Genomic DNA, 23385 nt, shown 5'->3' on the forward strand with positions numbered 1-23385 from the left:
TTCATTTTAAATTCAAATAACTCAACGTTTACCCTGAAGTAGCTGAAAACAGAATATAATTATATAACCATAAATCTCAGAAAAGCAGAAGTAGAGCCTCCTTCACAAACAACAAGAATGCAGCAAGTGGCTTCTGGATGGTAAATCAACAACAAAACACCTGTCTTTTCCAGCAGCCATTATACAGCGCATTGAACTCTTTGCAGTAAGTTTTCGTCACTAATGTTTACCTAGAAAGTTCACCACTGTTATTTTGGCAGCTGCTTACATTCCACTCTTTGCTGTTGCTGACCTTTAATCAAATGAGAAACATCGTTTAATTTCCCTTTGGGATCAATAAAGTACTTTTAAATTTAATGAAACCAGCTGTCCAAATGTTCCGGAACTCTTGCGGCGTTGCTAGGTTACGAGCGGAACTCTGCTGGGGTTGCTAGGTAACAGGCTGACTTCAGCCGGGGTTGCTAGGTGACGGGTTAAATACAGAAGATTTTTACTTTCCAGACCCCAAAAAACCATCTGCTTGTTTTCTTTAGACGTTTGGCCTGTTTTTAGAAGCAGTAGATACCCAAATGGAAGTGCAAAAACCTGCGAAGTTTGCATATCAGGTCCCCTTCCAGCTCAAATAAACAGATATTCCCATATATGAAAAGTTAATTGACCTCTAATTTCTCTTTTCTTTTCATCCAAGGACTCATTTTAATCATAATTACTCTCTGACTGTAACCTCCAGATATGCCCAACGCTCCCAGCAACATCAGGTGCACATCAGTTGGCGAAGATTCTGCCATCATCACATGGGATCCTCCCTCGTTTGATGGCGGCGTTCCTGTTAAAGGTAAATGTTGCTGTACGCCTGTACATCAGATGTTTTGACATCTGATGTCCTCCCGGGAGAAAACAGCTTCATGATCTAATAGGTCTGTTTTCATTTCATCACAAACTACTGACAGATTCACAGTGGAGAGGGAATTTTTTTAACACTCTCAGGCTTCAGATCATCAAACTGATTTAATAGAAAGTTCAATGTTCAATTTTAAATTATTTTATTGTTTACTGTTACTTGACTAAAATTTCTGAATATTCTATTCAATACAAGTAACTTCAATGAAGAAAGAACAAACATTTTAGCCAAAAATATGTGAAATATAGATACACACACACCTTCAGTTTATGTCAAAGTGAGACCTCTTGTTCATAAACCAGCTTTGTTGATCTAATATTTTCTACTTGCTGAGCCTGTTGGGTGATTTTGAGACAAATAAGATCATTTATTTATTGTCATTATTCTGTTCTAATGAACATATTACTTACTGTAGGGTTTAATTTTATTCAAAGTTTAGGTTTTGTATTTATTTTCATTATATATTTTTTAATATTAGTCCTTAAAATGCCAGAATATATACATCTGTTTGATAATATCATTTTAAAATATTGAATCAGATTTTATTATCGGTTACTCAAGTAGCATGTTTATCAAATACTTTTTACTTTTACTTGGGTATTTTCTTGGACAGCTGCTTTTTAGTTTTACTTAAATAGTTTTGAAGCCGTGCTGTTCTTACTTGAGTATATTTTTTGGCTACTCCTCCCTCCTCTGCTCTCTGCAGGGTACCTGCTGGAGAGAAGGAAGGTTGGTTCAGCCAGGTGGACCAAACTAAACTTCGACGTTTATGAGTCCACCACCTACGAGGCCAAGAAGATGATTGAGGGCGTTCTTTACGAGATGAGAGTGTTTGCAGTCAACAGCGTTGGCGTCTCTCAGCCCAGCGCCAGCTCCCAGCCCTTCATGCCCATCGGTGCGTCGCTAATGGAGCGGCTAATTAACCCAGGCTTTTCACACGGCGCTCATTCTGATGCAGCTTAACCTGCTTTCCCTTCCCGTTTATTCCAGGTATTAAGGTCTTAATAAGCTCTTGTGTTTCTCAGCCCCCACCAGCGAGCCGACTCGCCTCACTGTGGAGGATGTGACCGACTCCAGCTGTTCGCTCAAGTGGCGACCTCCAGAAAAGATCGGAGCTGGCGGCCTCAACGGCTACATCATTGAGTACTGCACAGAAGGAAGTAAATAAAACAAATCCTGTCTGAATGCATTACAGTAGTGTGATGTCTTGTATGAGCTTGGGCTGCAACTAATGATTATTTTACCAATCGATTATTCTATCGATTAATTATTTACTCTATAGATTAATCGAATATTCTTATCAGTTAATCAGTTATTACATCAGATAGTCAAACATTTGTTGATTAATCGGTTGTTCTGTTTATTAGTTAAGCATTTTTTATCGATTAATTGGTTATTCTATAGATTAATCAAATATTCTGTCAATTAATCAAATATTGTATTGATTAATCGAATAAAAATTGTCACATTCTGCTGATCATTTAACAACTTCAGCTTATTGCTAACAATATTAGAAATACATGTAAAAATACAAATAAACAATTCAATAAGAAAGTAGACATGTCACTGCGTAATATTCATCTTTTATTTAGTGAACGATTAATCATTTGTTGCAAACGATAAAGTGGAGAAAATATTTAAATATTTATCTTTGCACCAGAAAGAAAATAACTCAACATAAAATATATTGTTGGGTCCTTTCGTGCTTTGGAAAAAAGTAATTTGACTTGTCAAATCCCTGTTTAAATCAGGAAAATAGGGCTGCAACTAACAATTATTGTAGCAATCAATTATTCAATTGATTATTCCAACGATTTATTGATTAATCGGATAGAAAAATGTACACTTTTTTTTTAGATTTCTCATTTAAGCACTATTGTATACGATATTAGAAAGATGCAAATAAACAATTCTGCTCCTTTATTAACATTTTATTGCTCTAAAATGTAATCACATGTCATTCCTGAATCTGAGCCAAGAGTTTTTGGTAGAACATATTTAAAGGCTAAAGAGCTTTATTTTTATTTTTTTTATCTCAAGTACAAAATGTTTGTTTAAAAAGCTTTGGCTTATTTACTGTCCTTACAGCAAATGACTTACTCTAGTTGATGATTAATTGATTACTAAATTGTAACATTTTTTCAGTTATTGATTAATACGATTAATCGTTTCAGGCCTGGTTTCAGATGACGCTCCAATGATGCTTGATGCTAATTTTAAATAACTTTTTTCCTAATTTGCTGGCAGGGTTTGATGGATTCTCTGTTTTCCCAGGTGACCAGTGGGTGCAGGCCAATAAGGAACCAGTGGAAATGAGCCAGTTTACAGTGAAGGGCCTCCCCACGGGGGAGAAGATGCTGTTCAGAGTGTTTGCAGTGAATGTGGCTGGACGCAGCCCCCCCGCCACGCTGGCTCAGCCCGTCACCATCAGGGAGGTTGTTGGTAAGATTCTCGCTTCATGCTCCAAATAGCAGCTTCAGCAACAATTATTTGGCTTCTTCCAGAAGTTTTTCTTTAGTTTGGTTTAGACCTGAAATGATTAATCATGATTAATTGATTATTCAAATAATCGTCAGCTAGTATAGTAATTGATTAATCATTAATTGTGATACACGGACTCAATAAAAATACATTTTCTGAAGTAATAACATATTCAGAACAGCGATTCAGCCACAATAAGGCAATTACGTATTTTTTTATTTAAAAAAAGAAATTAAATAGTTTTTTTTAATTTGCATCATTTATTGTTTTTCTAATGTTGCATCAGGAAGGCTTAAATGGTTACATAAAATTATGCAGAATGCATTATAATTTTATCCAATTAATCGATTAATCATTAAAATAAGTGACAGGATAATTGATTACTAAAGTGATTATTAGTTGCAGCCCAGGTTTGGTTCATGGTTTTCTTGTTTTCCAGAGAATGTTTTAAATGTGAATCATCAACGTGTACACATTCATATATTTTACTGATCTTTGGATCTTTCAATGGCTCATAATCTCTTTTTCTAAAATTGCTAACTGATGATTTAAAAAAAAAATTACAAATTCAGGCTTTTGTGGTTTTCCATATTTTTACAACAGAAAAACACAAAAACTGGATCAGTTGTTCTTCTCTTCAGGTTGGAAACTATTTATAACAGTTACATCATTTTTCACATGTGTCAACATCCAGTAGAAGAAATTGTTTTAAGTCACTCAAAAGTTGCATATTTTTAGTGTTTTTATGTTTTTTGACAACAAATTTCCAATCTTAAATTTCATAAGTTGTCGTTTTTCGAAAGGTCGTTTGATATTTTCAGCTCTATTTAGCTTGACTGGGAGCAAAAACGTCTCTTTGGATAGTTAAGGTTGCAAACTTATAAAAGGATTATAAGCGTGATCCGTCTTTTCATGCAGAAAATCCAAAGATTAGACTCCCTCGCAACCTGAGATCTAAGATCATCAAAGCTGTGGGGGAGAAGGTGAACTTGGTCATCCCTTTCCAGGTAAAACCGACTTCTTTGTTCATTTGTTTTCCTTGCATGCAGAGGTTTCATGTTTGCAGATCAAAGCCTTTTCGACATAACAGGAAAACCTCCTTTTGGACTCAAATCAACCTTTAATTGTTATGTTTAGCCTGAATGTTTCAAATGTTTCTGGAAGAAACAACTTTATGTTTTTTTGTGAAGAGGCAAACATGTTATCTGTATGGACTCTTCGAGAATAAAAATCACAAAATGCATCCAGAATTGAGCCAGTAATGGTGGTTCAGATTATTTAATCTTATTCAATAAAATACAATTATAATGTATTTCTGTTATTGTACAAAAAGGTTTAAGTCAGTACTTTAGTACATCATATATACTAGTCAATGCTCTTGTTATTAATATTCAAAAGAAACTCTAAAAATGTGGGGTTTTATCCTTCATTTAAAGGATCTCAGTGTTTCAGCTGTTTTACAGTTTTCTAGAAGTTTGTTCCAGATTAGAGAAACATAAAAACTGAAGTCTGAATGCGTAAGAACAGAAATTTTTCTTTAAGTACGACTGTGTGGAACCAAGAGGATGGAAATGGAGCAAAAACAAGAGTGGCCACCCCAAAACTGAACCCTGTGGGACGCCAGAGAGGTGTAAATGTCTTAGTACACTTGAAATAAGACAAAATTAACTCAGAGTAACATTTTAAAGCAATATATTAGCTATATTTATGCCAATAATTCCTTTATATTGATTAATAAGTGAAATAATCTGGAACTAGAACCTTTTCATCAATATTACTGAATTATTGACTTAAAACAAACTCCTGTTTCTTAAGGAAAGTTACGTGTAAGTCAGTTTTCTTATTTCAAGTGTCCTCAGATATTTGTAGTAGAAATTAGATCAAAGATATCTGGTAGATTGTTGTTTTTCCAGTGTAATGCCTCATTTAGCAGCATCAGATGATGAACGGCATCAAAAGCTGAAGTCAGATCTAACATTTACCTGCGTCAAAATATCATTTGAGACTCTAAGTCGAGACGTTTCAATTAAAACTCAGCCCAGGATAAAGAGCTTACGTCTTAAACACAATGTTCTCTGCTTTATTTCTGCAAGAATTTGCTGAAAAATGCAGCAAATTATCTAAAAAAAACCAGACTGCAACACACCCAGCCACATTTTTGTGTGTATGTGTTTTGGATACTAAAAGAACCAACAACTTAGATTCCCCCTGATGGCTGCATTTCCTTTGTTTCATCTCCTTGAACAAAAATCCGTTTTGTGAATATTGCCTGCAACAGAGAGAGAGAGCCAGAGCTTTAAAGGCACGAGGACAACTACAGCATCTGACAACAACTTGCAAATTATGGCGCTGGTAAAGAAGAAGCTAAACGCAAGCGACAAAAGGCTTGTTGTAAATGAAAATAGACAAGAAGAAAGTGATTCAGAGGAGGAAGATGAGATGGAGGACGAAGCTGCATGATGATCTCCAGAGACAGAGAAAGCATCAACCGTTCTGTCGTCTTATATAAGAGGCAGACATTTTGCTCCTGGAGCTGTTTTTGTACCAACAAAACTGGAGAAATATCCAACCCGATTTCACTGCCACTGCTGTTTACTGTCCTAGTGGAAAATAAATGTAGCTTCCTTGTTTTTTACATATCAGGACACATTTAAAATTGTTCTAAAACGTCTTAAATCCAAAATGAGAAACGTGTGTGTGAGAGGAAGAAAGAGGGACAGCAGGTGCTTCACACCTTTTCAGTTCTTCTTTGACATTTTTGTGTTGATCTCTCCTGATTTTTTCCCGTGGCTGCAGGGAAAACCTCGACCCGTCGTGACCTGGTTCAAAGACGGAGCCCTAATGGAGGACAAATCCGTGGGAACTCGCACCACCGAGGTGGACACCATCCTGTTCATCCGCTCTGCAGAGCGGCGACATTCAGGAACGTACACCTTGTCTGTCCAGGTCGAGGACAAGACGGACAGCGCAGACCTCGAGATCCAGGTCGTAGGTCAGTGATGAGCGTTACCCGACATGAGGCAAATTAACTCCCTCGTATGACGTTATAGACAGAAAAGGTGTAAATTCCTGCCAAAAATTCTGAGATTGATCTCAGACATTTTCTAGAAAAACCCTGGAAATTTCAGTTTAAAAGATTTTTTTTAAAAAGTGGAAAAAATATAATTTTTAAAATTAATATAAAAGGTTTTCTACAAAAAACCTAGAAATTAAAAAAGTCAAACATTTTCAAAAGAAACTCTTCACATTTTAAGGTTAATCTGAGAAGTTTTCTTTAAAAAAACTTCTGAATTTAAAAAATCAAAAATGTTTTACCTTTTGAACTTGCCAACTTTATTTTTTTTCTTCAAGATTTATGAGAACAATCACAAATTTCTGAGTTTTCCTAGAACATTTTCAGTTTTTGGAGTTCAGAAAGTTCCACATTTTCTTTTTTCTGTCGAATTTCTGAGATCAGCCTTAAAATTTGACTTTTTTCCAGCAAATTTTCAGCTTTTGGAGCTCAGAAATATCAGTGTTCTTTCTAGCACATTTCAGAGATGACTTTGAAAATTTATGAGTATTTTCTAGAAAATAAACGACTTTCCAAACTAGAAAACTTCTGAGTTTTATGGGGCTTTTTTTTTTGCAAAAATTTCCTCCTTTTTTTTTGGTATCTTCAATACTCCTAATAAACTAGCGACTGAATGATATGAAAAGCAGTGTTTGATTTTTACTCATCAGCTTTTACACTTTAAAAAAATAAATGTGATGTTGTAATCATATTGTCTTTTAACATGTTTTCTTACTAAAAGAAGCAACTGAGTTATTTATTTACTAGGATTTTCTCTAATATTTAGTTTTTCACATTGAGGAGCCGCTACAGAAAGGAAAATATTTGTTTGCTTCATTAATAAAGTAATAATTTGCAACAGCTTTACTGTAGGAACCTGCAAAACCTTGCAGGTTTTAACTCCTTTAGTTATTTTTCTGTTTAAAAGTTACCATTTTCCTTCTTAAACTCATCACCTGTATGACGTCGACCTTTGCCCTCCTTGTGTTGCATGTTCTCTCATTAGGATTAGTGCATCACGCATGTTCCAATTTCACAAGGTGCAAGATTAGGAACCTGTTTCCAAATCCGCGACATGTCGAGATTTCTCCTCCGAACTTGATGATAATTCCTCATTTTCTGATCCGAGGGATGTGCAGCTAAAAGTAGCGAACCATCAAAGAGCTCATTCCCCTCTGAGACGTAATCCTAACTCCGCCGCCGCGCCTCCATCCTGCAGGGCTCTTCTCCGTGGGCCGGGGTTCCTGGGGGATTATTTGCACGTTGACTGGGATTAGGGTTGGATTTTGAGGGCGACTCTGTCACTTAGCGGCGCTGGGAAGGTTGAGCTAATGAGAGGCTCAGATGGCGCCCCCTCCCCGGATGATCCGTCACCGCGCTGAGGACTACAGAAGCAGCAGAGTGAGATTGATGATAAACACTCGGCGATGCCGTACAGTACTCCGCTGCTGCGCTGTGACACACAGACCACACAGACGAGAGAATAACAACAGACTTCATTCTTCTTTGTAATGCAAAGCATGCTGCTGCTTTGCCAGTTTTCCTTTCTCTGCCTTCCCTTGATCCCTTTTCTTTGCTAAACTAATCTGCCAATCTCTCTAATCTGTCTAATCTGTCAAATCTCCTCCACTGCAACTGTTGATTTTTGTCTCCCGTTGGGATTTCTCTTCGTCTCAGAACCTCCTGGCAGAGTTTATCCTTCCCTTCTGACAAATCTGTCGTTCTGGTTCTGTTGGACCTTACATCAGCCTTCGACACGGTGGAGCTTTCTGTCCTTCTGACTCGTTTAAAACACTTTGTCGGTGTCTGTGGCTCTGCGCTGAAGTGGCTTACAGAACATTCTCTGTGTTGTGTGTGGGGTGCCACAAGGCTCCATCATTGGCTCCCTTCTCTTTTCCCTTTATATCCTGCCACCAGGAGAAGTTACATCCTTGCAAAAACTGTCCTTCAAACGTTATGCAGATGACTTACAAATCCATTTGTCTCGTAAAGGAGGACGTATTATACAAAATACATATTTTGGACGTTCTTGTTCATTTGTTCCTACTGCTTCTAAAAACAAAGTGCTTAAAAAAAACACTCCGACAGTTTACAAGTTAATGTTTTCTAAAAAAAAATGTAACGTCACAAATTGTCAGGCATTACCCTCACAGCCCAGCCCGTTACCTAGCAACCCAGTTGCCTAGCAACCCAAGCAGAGTCCTAGCGAAGGACTGTAGTATTTTATTTGGTGACACATGGATGGGAGTGTCCTGACTTTTTAGCTAAATAAAACTGTCAGAAACCAAGAGGTCATATTTGATCGAGAGTTTAGATCACCTGACAAAAGTTAGATCTTTCTTTAAAAGATTAATATAAAAAAAGACTATCCTTCCACTGTTAAATATTTTGTTAAATCTGGTTTTAAAATAACTAAAGTTGGTTTCAAAGATTTACTTTCACTGACTTGGAGAAGGCAATTCACGCATTTGTTAGTTTTAGACTGGATTACTGTGGTGGATTTCTAATAATGACCCTAAGATTACTATGCAGCGAAGCGACAATTTTTCCTTATTTTTAATGTTGTTTTCTTTTTCTTGTGATGAGATTTTTGCTGTAAATTGCTTTGGTTGCCTTATGGCTGAACAATAAATCAATAACATTATATATTGTAATAGAAATGTAATCAATATCAATAGGTAGAATATTCAACATATAAAATATTCCCTGAACTCCGATCCAGAATCGCACAGCATTCTGGGAGACGTAGGCAGAGGAAAGGCTATAGCCGCTTTACTGCTCACCGCTTGCTAAGCTACATTGGTGCCATTAACTAACCCACTCACTCTTTGGTTACCTGGCAACAACTTGTTGGGCAACGTGTGCAGCAGCAGTTTCATGTTTTTCCACCGTGCCTCACAGCTGCTTAAAAATAAAAAAATGCAGTGGAGTGAAAACTGTGGATAAAGCAGGAACCAGTTTGACATTTCAGATATAACTGATCATAGGCTTTTCAGCGATATCCTCCAGTCCTGGGTCACCTTAGTTGGTCATTGATAAGTTCTATTTAAATCGATCAATTAATCAGTCAAATTTGCTGAGTTTCAGGTGAAATCCTGCCACTCACCTGTCTGCTGTGCGATCTCTCCAGAGAAGCCCGGCCCGCCCATCAACGTTCACGTCGCCGACGTCTGGGGCTTCAACGCCGCGCTGGAGTGGAAGCCACCCAAAGATGACGGCAACTGCGAGATTATTGGCTACACCGTCCAGAAATGTGACAAGAAGACGAAGGTATGCATGAAGGAAGAACAGTCCCAGTGTATTCTGGGTAAATCTACCAGTATAAGCAACCGCCAGCTAAACCGCTCCTATGCTGACGATCTCGTTGTTTGGATCATTATCGTTCTTAAAGAACCAATGACGGCCCACTTACAGCTTTATAATACATAGTTCCCACAACTTCTGAACCGGACACGATCCCCAACACTAAACCGCCATCTTGGTAGGCAAGAGCAAACCTAGATGAACAATGGCTTCCAGACCAACAAAAATAAAATATACTGACACTCTTTCCAATGGGCATGAAAAATATACAAAATGGCTGCTGCTGGGATCGACCCGTATGAGACGGAGACTGAAAATACGGCAGACGATGAGGAAAAGAAGCTGCCTCTAAACCCGGCTGCCCCGCCCTACGGGTTGTGAGCGATACTGCGACATAGCTAACAACCTAATGAACACGAACAGTCGCACAACATGGAGAAGTTTCATATTGTTGTCATAGCAATTCCATAGCAACTGTCCTGACAGTTAGTTACGAATACCTACCAAGATGGCCGTCAGCTACAAAGTTGCCGGAAATGTGACATCACATGAGAGCTACATATACAGGACAGCAGATTCTGCTACACATAGGGTGATTGACAGAGCTAAGACCCACTTCCTGGCTCCGATTGGTTATTAGTTAGCAACTGGGTCAAGAAGATCAACAAACATCTCCCTTAATTTAGTGGCAATTAATGACATTTTAAAACACTTTAAATACATTTAATTCCATCATTTATTTACTGACATGCAAAGGTTCCAGAGGAATAAAAAAATATCTTTGCTGTTGAGATCAAGTATCATTTTCACAAATTCAGCACCAAAAAGTGTCTTTAAATTAAAAATGTTTCCTAATTTGTCAACTAAGGTTTTGCGATTAATTAATTACGCACCGTGCGATTAACTAAACTAATACATATACTTCTAAAGATGATAGTTCTTTGGATAAGTGTAGTCAAAGTAAACGTATTTCCTGAAAATCGCAGAAGCTTGTCCATGTGGATGACTTATTTCATATTTATACACCAATTAGTTTCTCCCTGGTTGCCCAGGATAATAGCAGTGTATAAATCAAATCTGCTGTAATGGTTAAAGTGCGTCTTTGTTTATTTTCACACTGCATCACTTCTTCTTTAAAATGTTACTGTGAAAAATGCCAGAGCTCCTTCATTTCAAACCACGAACCATTAAAATAAAAATACAGCCAGTCTCCACATTCTGGTTTCATTCTGCAGCAGATTGTAATATTTTCATTTTGAGTAAAAGGCTGTAATTGATACATATTAAACCATAATTTAAATGACTGCATGTAACACAAAAGATATTAAACCCACAAAGAATTATTACCCAATTAAGCAGCCCTCTGCGCCTCTGCAGAGACTCGTTCTGCTCTTCATTTCATGGATTTTAGTTTTCTGCCTCCGAATGCTTCGTTTCACTCATGTTTACGCCACGCTGGCTGGAAATGTTAGCAGCTTTATATTCCTAAGTGTTCACTGCACAACCAAATTACAGAGAAACGCAGTTATCCAGGCTGCTGTTGAACATGGAATCAATTAGCAACCACTTGTACTTAGAAAGATTTCACTTTTAAGCCGCATTGTTGTTGTTTTTAGCTGCTTCTTCCACTCATCTGTGCTAGCTTGGTTATAATTTAGCGTCAATATATGTTGCATAAATCTACAGCAAAATGGATTGGAAAAGCATTGATATGTAATAGAATTAGAAACTTATTTAAAATAATTAGACTTGGCTCTGCCCTGGAGAACGCTAATGTGTGCTAGCACAATGCCAGGGCGGAAAGACATCAGCACAAGCCGAACCGTTAGCTTATTTTGTGCGAAAGGAAGGTGGTGTTTCTATTTCTGCATTCGTTTTGCATTTCATTGTAATAAAAATAGTCTATGATTTAAATGGAATAACAACAAATAGATTTAAAAAAGCTGTATAGTTACATTTTACTAGACTGATTTAACCATTTATAAACATTTTGTGATGAAAAGATTATTTATAAATTAAGATACTTTTCTGCACGTTTGCCATTTTAAATTCAGATTTGTTCTTTACATCTCATCACTGGCCAAAATTCAATCAACTAATCAAACAGTTAAGACTGAAAAATGTTCAGAAAAATTATAAAATTAGCATCGTAGATGTTACCACAAGACTGTTATAATAAATTGTAGGGTTAGGGTTATCCTAAGTCATAAATCCTACAATTACCACAGGTCCAAATTGTTATACTTTTCAGAAATGAACTGTAACAAATTAAAGCTCTGAGTTATCGATCCAAACAGTGGATCTACAAGCTTCTCCTGTTATTATTAGATGCAGATTGAGTAACGCTGCAGGTCTGAACTTTCTGTCTCCGTCTCAGGAGTGGTTCACGGTCCACGAGCACAACCGCAGGCTCAGCTGCACCGTGTCCGACCTCGTCATGGGGAACGAGTACTCCTTCCGAGTGTTCAGCGAAAACATCTGTGGCCTCAGCGACGACGCCGCCATCAGCAAGAACACCGCCGTCATCGACAAAACAGGTGAAAAAGATCGCAGCAAACGTTGCTTTCCACTCTCAGGTTGAGGTTTTTAAACGTGTTTTGTCTTTTTTTTCCTATTTAGGTTTGCTCTACCAGCCCAAAGCTTTCAAGGAGACGGACATGAACCGATCCCCCAAATTCACAGCGCCTCTAGTGGACCGGAGTGTGATCGCCGGCTACACCACCGCCATCAGCTGCGCCGTCCGCGGATACCCCAAGGTACCAAACTTCAGCTCAGAATTCAGAGACTTAATTTGAATTACAGCAAAACGCCTTAAAAAACTCAAACAGGTCAGTCAGAAAATAACTAAACTATGAAATCTGTGTTTTTATTCTTATCACTACAGACATTTGGAGGCATTTATGGAATCATAAGTATTATTGCAAATAAACATAACAATTTACATGAATTTCATTGTAAATTCATAAATATAAATAAATATCTAAAAATATAAAGCTTTATATTCAATTGACATTATTTATCATCTAAATATGTAATTCTTATTATTTAAATGTTCATACTTTGTTTATTTACAAGAAGAAAAAGCTGAGATTTATATAATTTTATGTAAATATTTGATGAAAGTATTAATTTAATTGTGGAAATACAGATTTTTAATTTAATTTGGTTTCATTACTTATTTTTATATATTATCACTTGTCATATTTTATATTTACATTAACAAATAAAGAAAAATAAAGTTAATTACGTTAATTATTTCATTCCAGCAACACAAAAATAAAACACACAAGATCAGAAAATTTTAATATACATTTTAAAAATGTGAATCTCTTAAGTTGTACTTTTGGTAAATCAAGTTATCTGCAGAGATGTAATGGAAGCATGATGGGAAGTGAGTATAAATAAAAGCAGCAGAGTAAACCTGAGGGAAATGAGGGGGAAGTGATTGTAGCTCGCAGCGACTGGCTGCAGCCTCCTGCATGCATTTCCCCTCCTCTGGCTGCAGCGACGGCGGCTGCAGCCTCCTGCATGCATTTCCCCTCCTCTGGCTGCAGCGACGGCGGCTGCAGCCTCCTGCATGCATTTCCCCTCCTCTGGCTGCAGCAACTGGCTGCAGCCTCCTGCATGCATTTCCCCTCCTCTGGCTGCGGCGCAGCGTTGCATGTTTTACGAGTCAAACTGGGAACGATTAAAGGCTTTTCACGTCAGGAGCGGAAAGATCGGAGACACAATCGTCGATCTGATTTCACGTTTTCCCTCCCCAATGCAGCCGAAGATCATCTGGATGAAGAACAACATGGCCATCGACGGCGACCCCAAGTTCCTGATGCAGAACAACCAGGGCGTCCTGACCCTGAACATCCGCAAGGCCAGTCTGTTCGACGGCGGCCGCTACTCCTGCAGGGCCGTCAACGACCTGGGGGTCGACGAGGTGGAGTGCAAGGTGGAGGTTCGAGGTGCGAATTTCCTTTCAAACATCTAGAAACAAACCAAACTCAGTGTCGCAGTATAACTGCTCCTTTAATAGAGATTGGTCAGTTTTCTCTGATAATCAGTCAAATGCTAAAAGGAAACAGATGTTCTATTTTTGAATGTTTGGAGACAGTAAACGGTTTTATTTTCCCAATATTAGGTAGGTTTAATCTAATAAAGGTTATTTGGGAATTTATGCTAATTTGTAATTATTTAAACACAGTGGATCATACCAAAAAATATCTGTAAATACAGACATTTTCTGTTGTGTGAGGGAGACATCCTTTCAAAAATAATAAAACTAAAGTGCAGTACATTATTTTTGAAAAACCAATTTGTTCCTACACAACAAAAACACTAAATCTTACCAAGTATTTTTGTTTAGTTACTGGTGCAAATATTTTAGTTTACTTTAAATAAGACAAAATTAACTTAGAAGTAACTTTTCAGCAATAAATATGAGCCTGTTTAAGTAAATAATTCCTTAATATGGATGAAAAATACTAGATTCATAAGCAGATTATTTTCCCTTGTTATAAATAAAATCTGCCAATATTAAGTCACTAAAAAAGCTCATAGTTACATGTACGTTAGTTTAGTCTTATTTGCACTAGACTCTCGACCAGAAATACTTGGTAAAAGTTGTTTTTTACGTTGAGTTTGTTGATGTAAGGTGAGGTAACGTGGAGCATGAACACTTTTGCACAGCACTGCTTGCATTTGACTTGGTGGTTTTTGTTTCCACAGTTCTGCAGGAGAAGACGGAAGAGAAATGAAGCGCCAGAGGACACAGTCCAACGGAAACAGTAAATGGATTATGTATAACAGGAGAGTCATGAATAAATATGATCAGAACAGATCATGCTTCACTTCTGCTGTGACCAATCAGAACCGAGCCGTAAAGCTGCCATCTTCCCCCCCGCCGTGAAGCGGACCTGTCGCTGAACCCTTATAAAACATCCATTACCACTTCCTGTGTCTTTGGTTCCTTTCTGTGTCCATGTGTTTTCTATGGCACCAAAAATACGGCAGGCTGTTTTATCATAAAATCAGTTTCACCAAAATACCACTTCAGATATCTGATTTATGACTAGATGTATTAAAATGTCTTTAATTATATTTTAACAAGACTGGAACAGTAATTTTGACTACTCACATTTCCTTTTGAAATATCTTTAGATATCTTAATGACTTCTATTCTTTTTAAGACATATTGAGTTAGTTTTCTGAAGAGTCAAAACGTCACAGATTTACATAACATCTTTGAAATTTCAATACAACAATAAAAAATAGAAAAAAATGAATAAAATTCACCATTTTCAGTTTGGGGATGGGTTGTTAGCAGCCTTTTTAGCTTTTCAACGCCATTTCAACCGTACTGTGTTTTACAGAAGTGAAAAAATGGAAAATTATTGGCAGATTTTCAAAGCAGTCTTCAAGTCAACAAAGTTTTGTGTTGAACTTGTATCCCATACTGCTCAGTTTTTTCTACATTGTGACAGTTTCTGATAATTTTGTATATAAAACCCAAAATTCTCCAGGCAACTGATCGGACAGCTCTGTGGCAGCAATTCTTAATTCAGATACCTAAGAAATATTTTATTAATCCAAAAGGGAAATTAAATATTCTATTCTTCTATTATTTTGACTTTTATTCTTACAATATTATTATTTTATTATATTTTTGTTTTGCAAAATAATACTATATAATAATGTAATTACGGAAGTGTGACGTTCAGATGACGGATCCTGTGACGTCATTTGAGACGATACTGAACAATTTCTGACTCGTTAAAATTTAATTGTAGCTCAATTACGTGTCAGAATATGAATGCACAAATCTTAAATGTCCCATCGGCTTTTGCCTTTTCCACTGGAGAAAGTTAATTAGGCGCTGATTTTATGTCACAACGGCCTGCCGTACCAAAGCCGCTGCTGTGATGGTTGAGCGGAAGGATCGACAGACATGCTGGAATAACAGGAATCAAGGAGCCTCTTGCACACAGATACGCACGTGCTCTGAGAGTTCACTGACCTCTCGCGAGAGGCCTTCTCAGATACACGACTTACACAAACACGCGCTCCAAATCAGGGCCTCATTAGCATCACACTAGAGACTAATTAATGCACCCATCAGCGCTGGCCTAATTAGCTCTCCCACGTCATTACTGAGCAAACGAATTACCGCTAATTTACACACCCGCAAAACAAACACAGCGCCGACTCCGCTGGGAGACGCCAGGTCACCCTGCGCATGCGCACACCTGAACCAGCCACGAGCAAATGTGGCGCAAAAACTGCGGAGAGCAGGGCCTCAGGCTGCGTGAGGTCACGGTGTGTCCAGCAGAGGGCGCAAGAGCAAAACTGGCCGTCAGGAGGGTCTGGGTCCAGGTGAGAGGGCAAGATGACCCAGAATGTCAGCGAGGGTCGAACCAGCATCCTGATACTGGAGTAAAGGCAGAAATCACTCAAGAAAGAGTAGAAAGTATTTGCTAAAAGTACTGATCAAATCATCAATCAATCAATCAGACCAAAATATAAACTCAAATGGCCAAAATCAGGCAAAGGAAAATGTTTCCAAAACAGTTTCTTTCAATAAAAAAAATTATTAAACTGTAACAAAAACTGCAGGTGCGTCTGTCTGGTGGATTTTTGATTAAAATGCGTCATAATAAAATTACACAAGTCAAAGTAAAAGTACAACATAGTAAAAATACTCCTAAATGTACATATTTACAAAGTTACCCACATAAATGTATTTGAGTAAATGTTATTTACTTGACACTGAATAAGAGGAAAAAAAGAGAAAAATTAAAAATACTTGGTGAAAAGTGTAATGAAGTAACTGATCAAATTACCAATAAATTGATATTTAAAAATTACATCATCAGATGGACCAAAATCTAAAGTTAAGTAGAAATTATGGTCTTTGTTATTACTTATAATTCAAATAAGTAACAATAACAAAATCATGCAAAAAAAAATAGTTTTCAATGAAAACTTTTGAAACTTTTTTCAAAATGTAGCTTATAAAAGCTTTAACCCATTTTTTTTTAAAACTTAGACATAAAGCAGCTGTTAAATGCAGAAAATGCTAACTAGAAAATGCTAACTGTGTTGTTGTTTGGCGCCCCTTCTAGCACAGCGCCCCCTGTGGCGGATAGGGTTCATACAGGTTTTTTCTTTTTGTTTATTTATATGCATACATCAAAGGTTGGGTAGTTATTAGTTACAGATACTCAATTACATTTTATTTCAAAGTATGTCTAATTTCACTTGAGTAAAATATCTGGATTTTCTACCCACTGAATGAAAAACAAAAATGTTTTAATCAAAAATTCACCAGACACAAACACACCAAAAGTTTTTGTTGAAATTTCACAAGTTTTAAATAGAAAGAAACTGATTTTTTTTAAAAAATATATATTTTTCCTGATTTTATTTTTTGGTTACTTTTATGAATTATTATCATTTTGATGCTTAAAATACCAAAATTTCCACTTTATATTTCGGTGATGATGTAAATTTTAAATATTAAATGATAGACAATTTGATCAGTTACTCAGGAGTTGAGTAACTTTTTACCAAATACTTTTTTTTTCTCATTTCTTGGACGGCTGCCTTTAGTTTTTACCTCAGTAGATCTGCTCTTGCTTGAGCGTAACATCCTCTGCGCACATTGTGCAGCAAATCGCCTGAAACTGGGCCGTTCCTGCTGCTCAGCCGTGTTTACGTGTGCGCGGATGTTGACATAACGTTTTTGTCAGTTAACCCGAGACGCAGTGTGGCGCGTATCTCCGCTGATTGACACTTGAAAGCGGCGCTGGGGATCCACCGCATGGGAAAAAAACAACACATCCTTCAGGAAGACGGCGCATAACCTCAATATTCTGCTGCTGCTCTCCTTGCCGTAAAAAGCGACGCTCGGTTGCTAAGCAATCACATTAATTGTGTCTGATGGCATCATCCTGAAGCCTTTCGAAACTTTGCAAACAGGAGAACGGTTTGGGTGAAGCCGCTGCTGTTCACCAGAAAAAAATAAAATAATAATGGGGTGTTTTGTTTTCCCCGCGTTCCCTGCGACAAACCTTAAGGCTCGTCAAGTTTGTGATGTGCGACTGCATAATTAATAAGTTAGCATGGAAGTGCCACTGTATCTGCTGCTGCCTTTCCAATATTAGAACAGGCCCGGCTGAGACGAAGACGAGACAAAGAGAAGTGACAAGCCTCAGCAGCAGGCGGGGGAGGGGGGAGGGCTGGCTGCGGTGGTGTACGTGTGAGTGAAGCGAGACAGAAACAGACCTCCTGAAACAGTGGGATGGAGGGAACTGTAATTATGCAAGTAATTATACATGAAATCACAGACTTGGAGTGAAAGAGAGCCGCGAGTCCCATCGGGGTAATTACAGGATAGCAACTAAAAATGAAACAGACACACACAGGACTGCGACCTTTGACCTGCGCGCCAAAACTTCACAGAGTTTAGTGCACAGAAACAGAAAGGCTTGGATTGGTCCAATCTACGACGGAGAATTAGGACATAAGTACCAGAATAAAAACAAAATGATACCAGAATAAAGTCAAACAAGAATAAAGAGTCACACAACAATAAATTCATAATTTTACAAGAATAAAGTCGAAATAATGTAAAAGAAATGTTGCGTGAGATTTATAATGTTACAAGAATAAAATCTAAATATTACAAGGATGAAGTTATGAGAATAAAGTTGTAAATTACAAAAAAATTAGAATAAAGGTGAAATAATACAAAAAAGTTGCACAAGAATTACAATATTATGATTTGTCATTTATAATTTGAAACAACAAAGTTTCAAATGATTAAAAAAGTTGTACGAGAATAAAGTCAATTTTGTGAATAAAGTTTTGATATTATGAAAAAATTTAGAATAAAGTCAAAATAATACTAAAGTAATTAGTGATGTCACAAGAATTGAATCTTAAAAGAGTAAGGTGTCATTTACATTCTGACTTTATTCCCGTAATGTTTGTAAATGGGACCAGTTTGATGTTTTTGGTCTCCATCAGAGTTCAGTTCCTCTAATGAAAGCCGGTGTGACTTACGTTCTGCGTTATCGCGCTCATCGTTTGAAGGGCCCAAACCCTCCCTGGGGTCGTGACCCACGTAATGAGCTCAATGTATCTCAGGGTGGATGAAGGTTAAAGCTTGACTGCATCATCGCACCAACCAGGGGAAAACCTTAAAACAAAAACGCTTTAAAATTAGACGATGAACTGCCTAGAAAAAGCTTTTTATTCTGAAAAGTTCAGTGTCCCACATTTTCAGCTGTGCCACCTGCTGAAAGTCCACCGTTTTGGACAAATTGGTCTCTCAGATGTGTCCGGCGGAGGAGAGGAAGGCAGACCAGACGTTCATCAAACAGACTGCGCCAGCGAAATTCAAACTTCACAGGCTTTGGGTCAAGTGTGGGTCAACCCGACTCATCTGAGCCGCTGGGAACCGTCCAGTCAGGAGAACCAACGATGAAACCCAACCGGGACGGATTTCAGGCAAACGTCACAGAAACGGCGGCAGAAAAGGAGGAAGACGAGACACAGAAAGGACGAAGAAATGGACAGAAAGATAAGAGAGAAGAGCAGCTAAAAGTAAAAAATAAACACAAACTTTTAAAGATCTGAAGTTAAAACAAAAAATAATTATCCATCCATTCATCTTATACCATTAAAACATAAAGTTGTAGAAATATTTCCCAAACTGTCTAAAATTGATTGTCTAAATTTCAGTGTATAAATCAGAATATTGGACATGAAGAAGTTCTGCTGACACCAGTACAAAACGGTTTAAATAAATTAATATTTAGCAGCTTTTAGCATCAATATGAGGCCTTCCTCTGATGCAGATTATATAGATGGGTCGGTCCAGATGGTTTTCCACTTGAATCCGTTTCCTTTGAGGATGTCTCCAACCGGCACTCACTGAGAGTGTCTGTAATCAGAACTGTGACGATGATGATGATGATAATAATAATAATTAATAATAATGGAGGAACTGGGTTCCTGTCTAAGAAAGAAATTCAAATATTTCTTTGAAATATTGTTGTAAGAAACCAAGTTATCAGTTTATAAAAAGCTGAGCTCAGGTTCGTTAGTTTCCAAAAATAACCAGAAACATTTAGTCTGATTATGAGAATAAAACTGTGGGAGAATGGCCGGTGCAGTTTCTCCACATAGGGGAGGATAAAACAGTTTGTGTGGAAATCAGGTTTCTGGATGCTTTCCTTTTGTAATTTGGAGCTGCTTTATTTTGGTGCCACCATCCATTTCCCAGAAACACGGACCGGGTCAGCGGAGAATCAGGCGTCCTTTTCCCTTCATCACAGCTCGTCCCGTTCCCCAGGTACCGCCGGGTCGGAGGCCCGTATATTTTTATCCCCACGCTTTCTGCCTTGTTGAAAGTTCCCCGAGTGGCAGCAGATTCCCAGCTGGATTTCCTCCAGTAAAGATAATTTTACAGGACGTTCCCACAGGGTTCAGCTCTAACGAGGGTTTCCTATTGAAACAGATGGAGCCAAACCTGCCAGAAATACTAAAATTAGAGCCTTAAGTTCATTTATTTAGAGTCTAAATTAAATGTTTGAAACATTTACAAGAAAATATGGCAACAAACATCTGAATTTAAAATGCACCAACAGTTTTATTACTATTTAGTACTATATCTATCCTAAACAAACCTTTAAACAATATATTTTAAATTATATTCTTAAAGTTACCTGATAAATCTGTTTCTTTTTTTGTTTGTTTGTTTAAAAGTACCTTAATGCTGAAGTTTCTCTGAAAATGTTCAGTCTTTGAAATCTTTGTGGAAAAATCGACAAGAAGGATAATTTTGTTGATCCAAACGACCTTGGTGTCCTCAGAAAAACTGAAATTTAATGTGAGCAGAAAATTTGGTGTTAATTTTTAAATAGATATTCACTGGTGGCTCCAGTTTGAAATAATGTTGCTTCACAGCTAGAAAATTAGCCAGTTTCCTCAAAATAACCCAAAAATATTCACCAAAGAGCCTTTATCTAGAGGATCCGAATGTTTAAAAATATGGATTCTGTACGCGCAAATTGGAATTCTGAAAATAAATTAACTTAACAGAAACCCACCAACTTTTGTTGCATTTGCACTAGAATGAGGTGGTTTTGTTGCTGTATCAAAATTGGTGTATTTTGGAAAAATACATAGATTTTTTTTGTGTCACATGATCAAGAATTGGATGTTTCTACTGGCGGAAAAGAGGAAGAAGACGACAGAAAGTGGTTGGAGAATGAAGGAGTGGTGTGTTTTTTAATGACCCATCGCAGGAACAAATTAATTGACAGGAGATTTTTGTTGCTTTTCTTACTTAATGGAAACAAGAAAATTGTGATTTTTTGACATTACATATTCAACTGAAATATGCCTATTGATGTACATTCTACACATACCAAGAATTAGGGTTATTTCTCAAAGTTTTGGCCATTTATGATACATTTTCTTATTACTCATTGATGCTTCTGCCAGAAACCCAAAACAATTAAGAATACCCCAAAATATGGATTTTCTATTTAAAAAATGATATTTTTGAAACGTTTATGCTTTGAACTCTAGTTTTAAGCACCAGACTGAACAAAAACTCTCAGAAAAAAGGAAAATACTTCATGGAAGCTGCTTTACAAACCCAAATGGTAACTCATCTTTACTGGCTCCCTGCTGGTTCCAGTTCAACAGGCTGATGTCAAAACCATTTCCATGACTTACACATTTTGTTCCGATTTAAAAGTCAAATGGAGACAAATTTTTTAAAGCACCAAGATTGGGAATGAAAACAATTTGGGCAGCTGTGATGTAGCAGTGACAGTTTTAGGTTTCCATTTATAAATATAAGCAACAGAAGGTTCACATAAGTATTGTGTGGGTGTGCACAGGCATGCAAATGTGTGGAGGTGTTAAATATGTTGACACACACAAATGAATCACATACTGTGTATGTAAATCCATCTGCACAGTGCGAAGGAGATAACAGTCATAAAAATCCTAAAAACATAGGAGAAACATTATTTAAAGGCAGGAAGCCTGTTAATAATCACAGGATCAGAAGAAAATGTCCTAAATGACCAAATGTGAAGTTAGGAAAAAGTAAAAATTTTGTTTAAAAAAATTTTTTTTTGATTAATTTAATCAAAACATGCTTAAAAAGCGAGATAACATTATTTTAAAAATCGTTTTCAGAACTAAAACTGTTGACCCTTTGCGCATTACGTCACGCTCTCCGTAACCCCGCCCACTCCGCCATGATGGACGTTAAAACGACCAACGGCTCCATTAAAGCCAGTCAGGACACAGCGAACACTTTTTACAAGGTAAGGAGATTAACGAGCATAAACTTTATACGTAGGTCAGACTTTAAAGATGTTCAATATGGCATTATGGAGAAGGTACGCTTTATCTAACCGTTGGTAACCATGTAGACGATGATGTAGCCTAGCATGTATGGAACAAACTGGTTAGCATCTCGTGTTTTGTAGGTTTTTGATGCCGCTCCGGTCGAAGGGGAAACTCTGTTTATGACATATTAATATAAATAATGTGATCAACACGTCAGGAGGGAGGAGGTTCGGCTCGGTTTCGTGTATCTTTACTTCACTTAAGTAGATTTAATCTTTGATACTTTCGACTTTTACTCCACTACATTTTACAGTAAGTATCTGTACTTTCTATTGCACTATATTTCTACAGAACAGTTACATCCAAGTCGCTTTGCGCGCTTTTTCTTAAAATGCGAAGTACAGGGACTTCACGTGGCGCCGTAAAATCCAAACAATTACGTAATTACGTGGGTCTGTCGTCACCCTCCAAGACATGCGCAGTGGTTTTCTCTGAGCGGGACAAGGTGGCTGTCTGTCGTCAGTAATAGAAATCCACTGCATAAATCATCAAATATGGCGACTTTTAAGCTCAGCTGCGCTTCGTCCAACTTTTATTGTCACTTGGAAAGGAAACTTAAAGAAAGGTAAGCTCTGTGGACGGGATGTTAGCAAAGCGAGCTGTACAGAGACTCAATTGTTGCATGAAAAAAAGGTGTCACTCATTGTCCTGAGTTGTTGTGTGAATGACATGTCACATATATGGAACAACGCTGTGACCAAAAGTCTGCTATATATATTCCTGAACATTCAATTCTTCTGAAGGACTCTTACCTTACAGTAGTTATTGTTATTGTATTTAACTAATATACACATAGATTTATTTAATTGGCGAATGAATAAAGCAAGAATGTAAGAGTGCAGAGCATGCTCTTTGATCTTTGCTTGTTTTTGCCACCTGTCATGGTGGCAGATGTTGCAGAAGAAGAATGGGTGCTTGTTGCGCCTTGAACAGTGTTCATAGATGAGTTTGAATTATTTATTTCAGATCTTAAGTGTTTAATACGTATGTGTTTTTATGGGAATGTGGATATTTCAGATCAATTTGAGAAGCAATTTTGATCATATTTTACATTTAATTGTGGCACGGGGCGCTGGTCTTGGTCTGGGTTGGGTGATCTTGACTACGTCCTTGGCTGCGTGTAAATGTAGATTTAAATCGGTGTGAATGGGATTGAGAAAATGTTTTTGTTAAATTTGTAGAATCAAAGCCACAGTAAAGGCCGATTGTGGCGTGTTTATGT

At 37.4% G+C, this 23385-nt stretch overlaps 1 protein-coding gene across 2 annotated transcripts in view; it reads left to right on the forward strand.

Moving 5' to 3' along the window:
- Positions 1-14678, forward strand: part of mybpc2a (myosin binding protein Ca) — a 66240-nt gene extending 51562 nt beyond the window's left edge. For both annotated transcript variants that reach the window (XM_055052018.1, XM_055052019.1), the window contains 11 exons: positions 731-835; positions 1608-1796; positions 1927-2061; positions 3176-3343; positions 4301-4389; positions 6179-6374; positions 9565-9704; positions 12115-12274; positions 12357-12493; positions 13507-13693; positions 14457-14678. In XM_055052018.1, coding sequence (XP_054907993.1) covers positions 731-835; positions 1608-1796; positions 1927-2061; positions 3176-3343; positions 4301-4389; positions 6179-6374; positions 9565-9704; positions 12115-12274; positions 12357-12493; positions 13507-13693; positions 14457-14485 — 1535 coding nt within the window. In that variant the 3' untranslated portion in view covers positions 14486-14678. The remainder of the gene's footprint in view (positions 1-730; positions 836-1607; positions 1797-1926; positions 2062-3175; positions 3344-4300; positions 4390-6178; positions 6375-9564; positions 9705-12114; positions 12275-12356; positions 12494-13506; positions 13694-14456) is intronic.
- Positions 14679-23385: the final 8707 nt, after the last annotated feature.

The sequence above is a fragment of the Poeciliopsis prolifica genome, unplaced genomic scaffold (genome assembly GCF_027474105.1).
Source record: "Poeciliopsis prolifica strain line A6 unplaced genomic scaffold, Auburn_PproV2 SCAFFOLD034, whole genome shotgun sequence".
Classification (NCBI taxonomy): domain Eukaryota; kingdom Metazoa; phylum Chordata; class Actinopteri; order Cyprinodontiformes; family Poeciliidae; genus Poeciliopsis; species Poeciliopsis prolifica.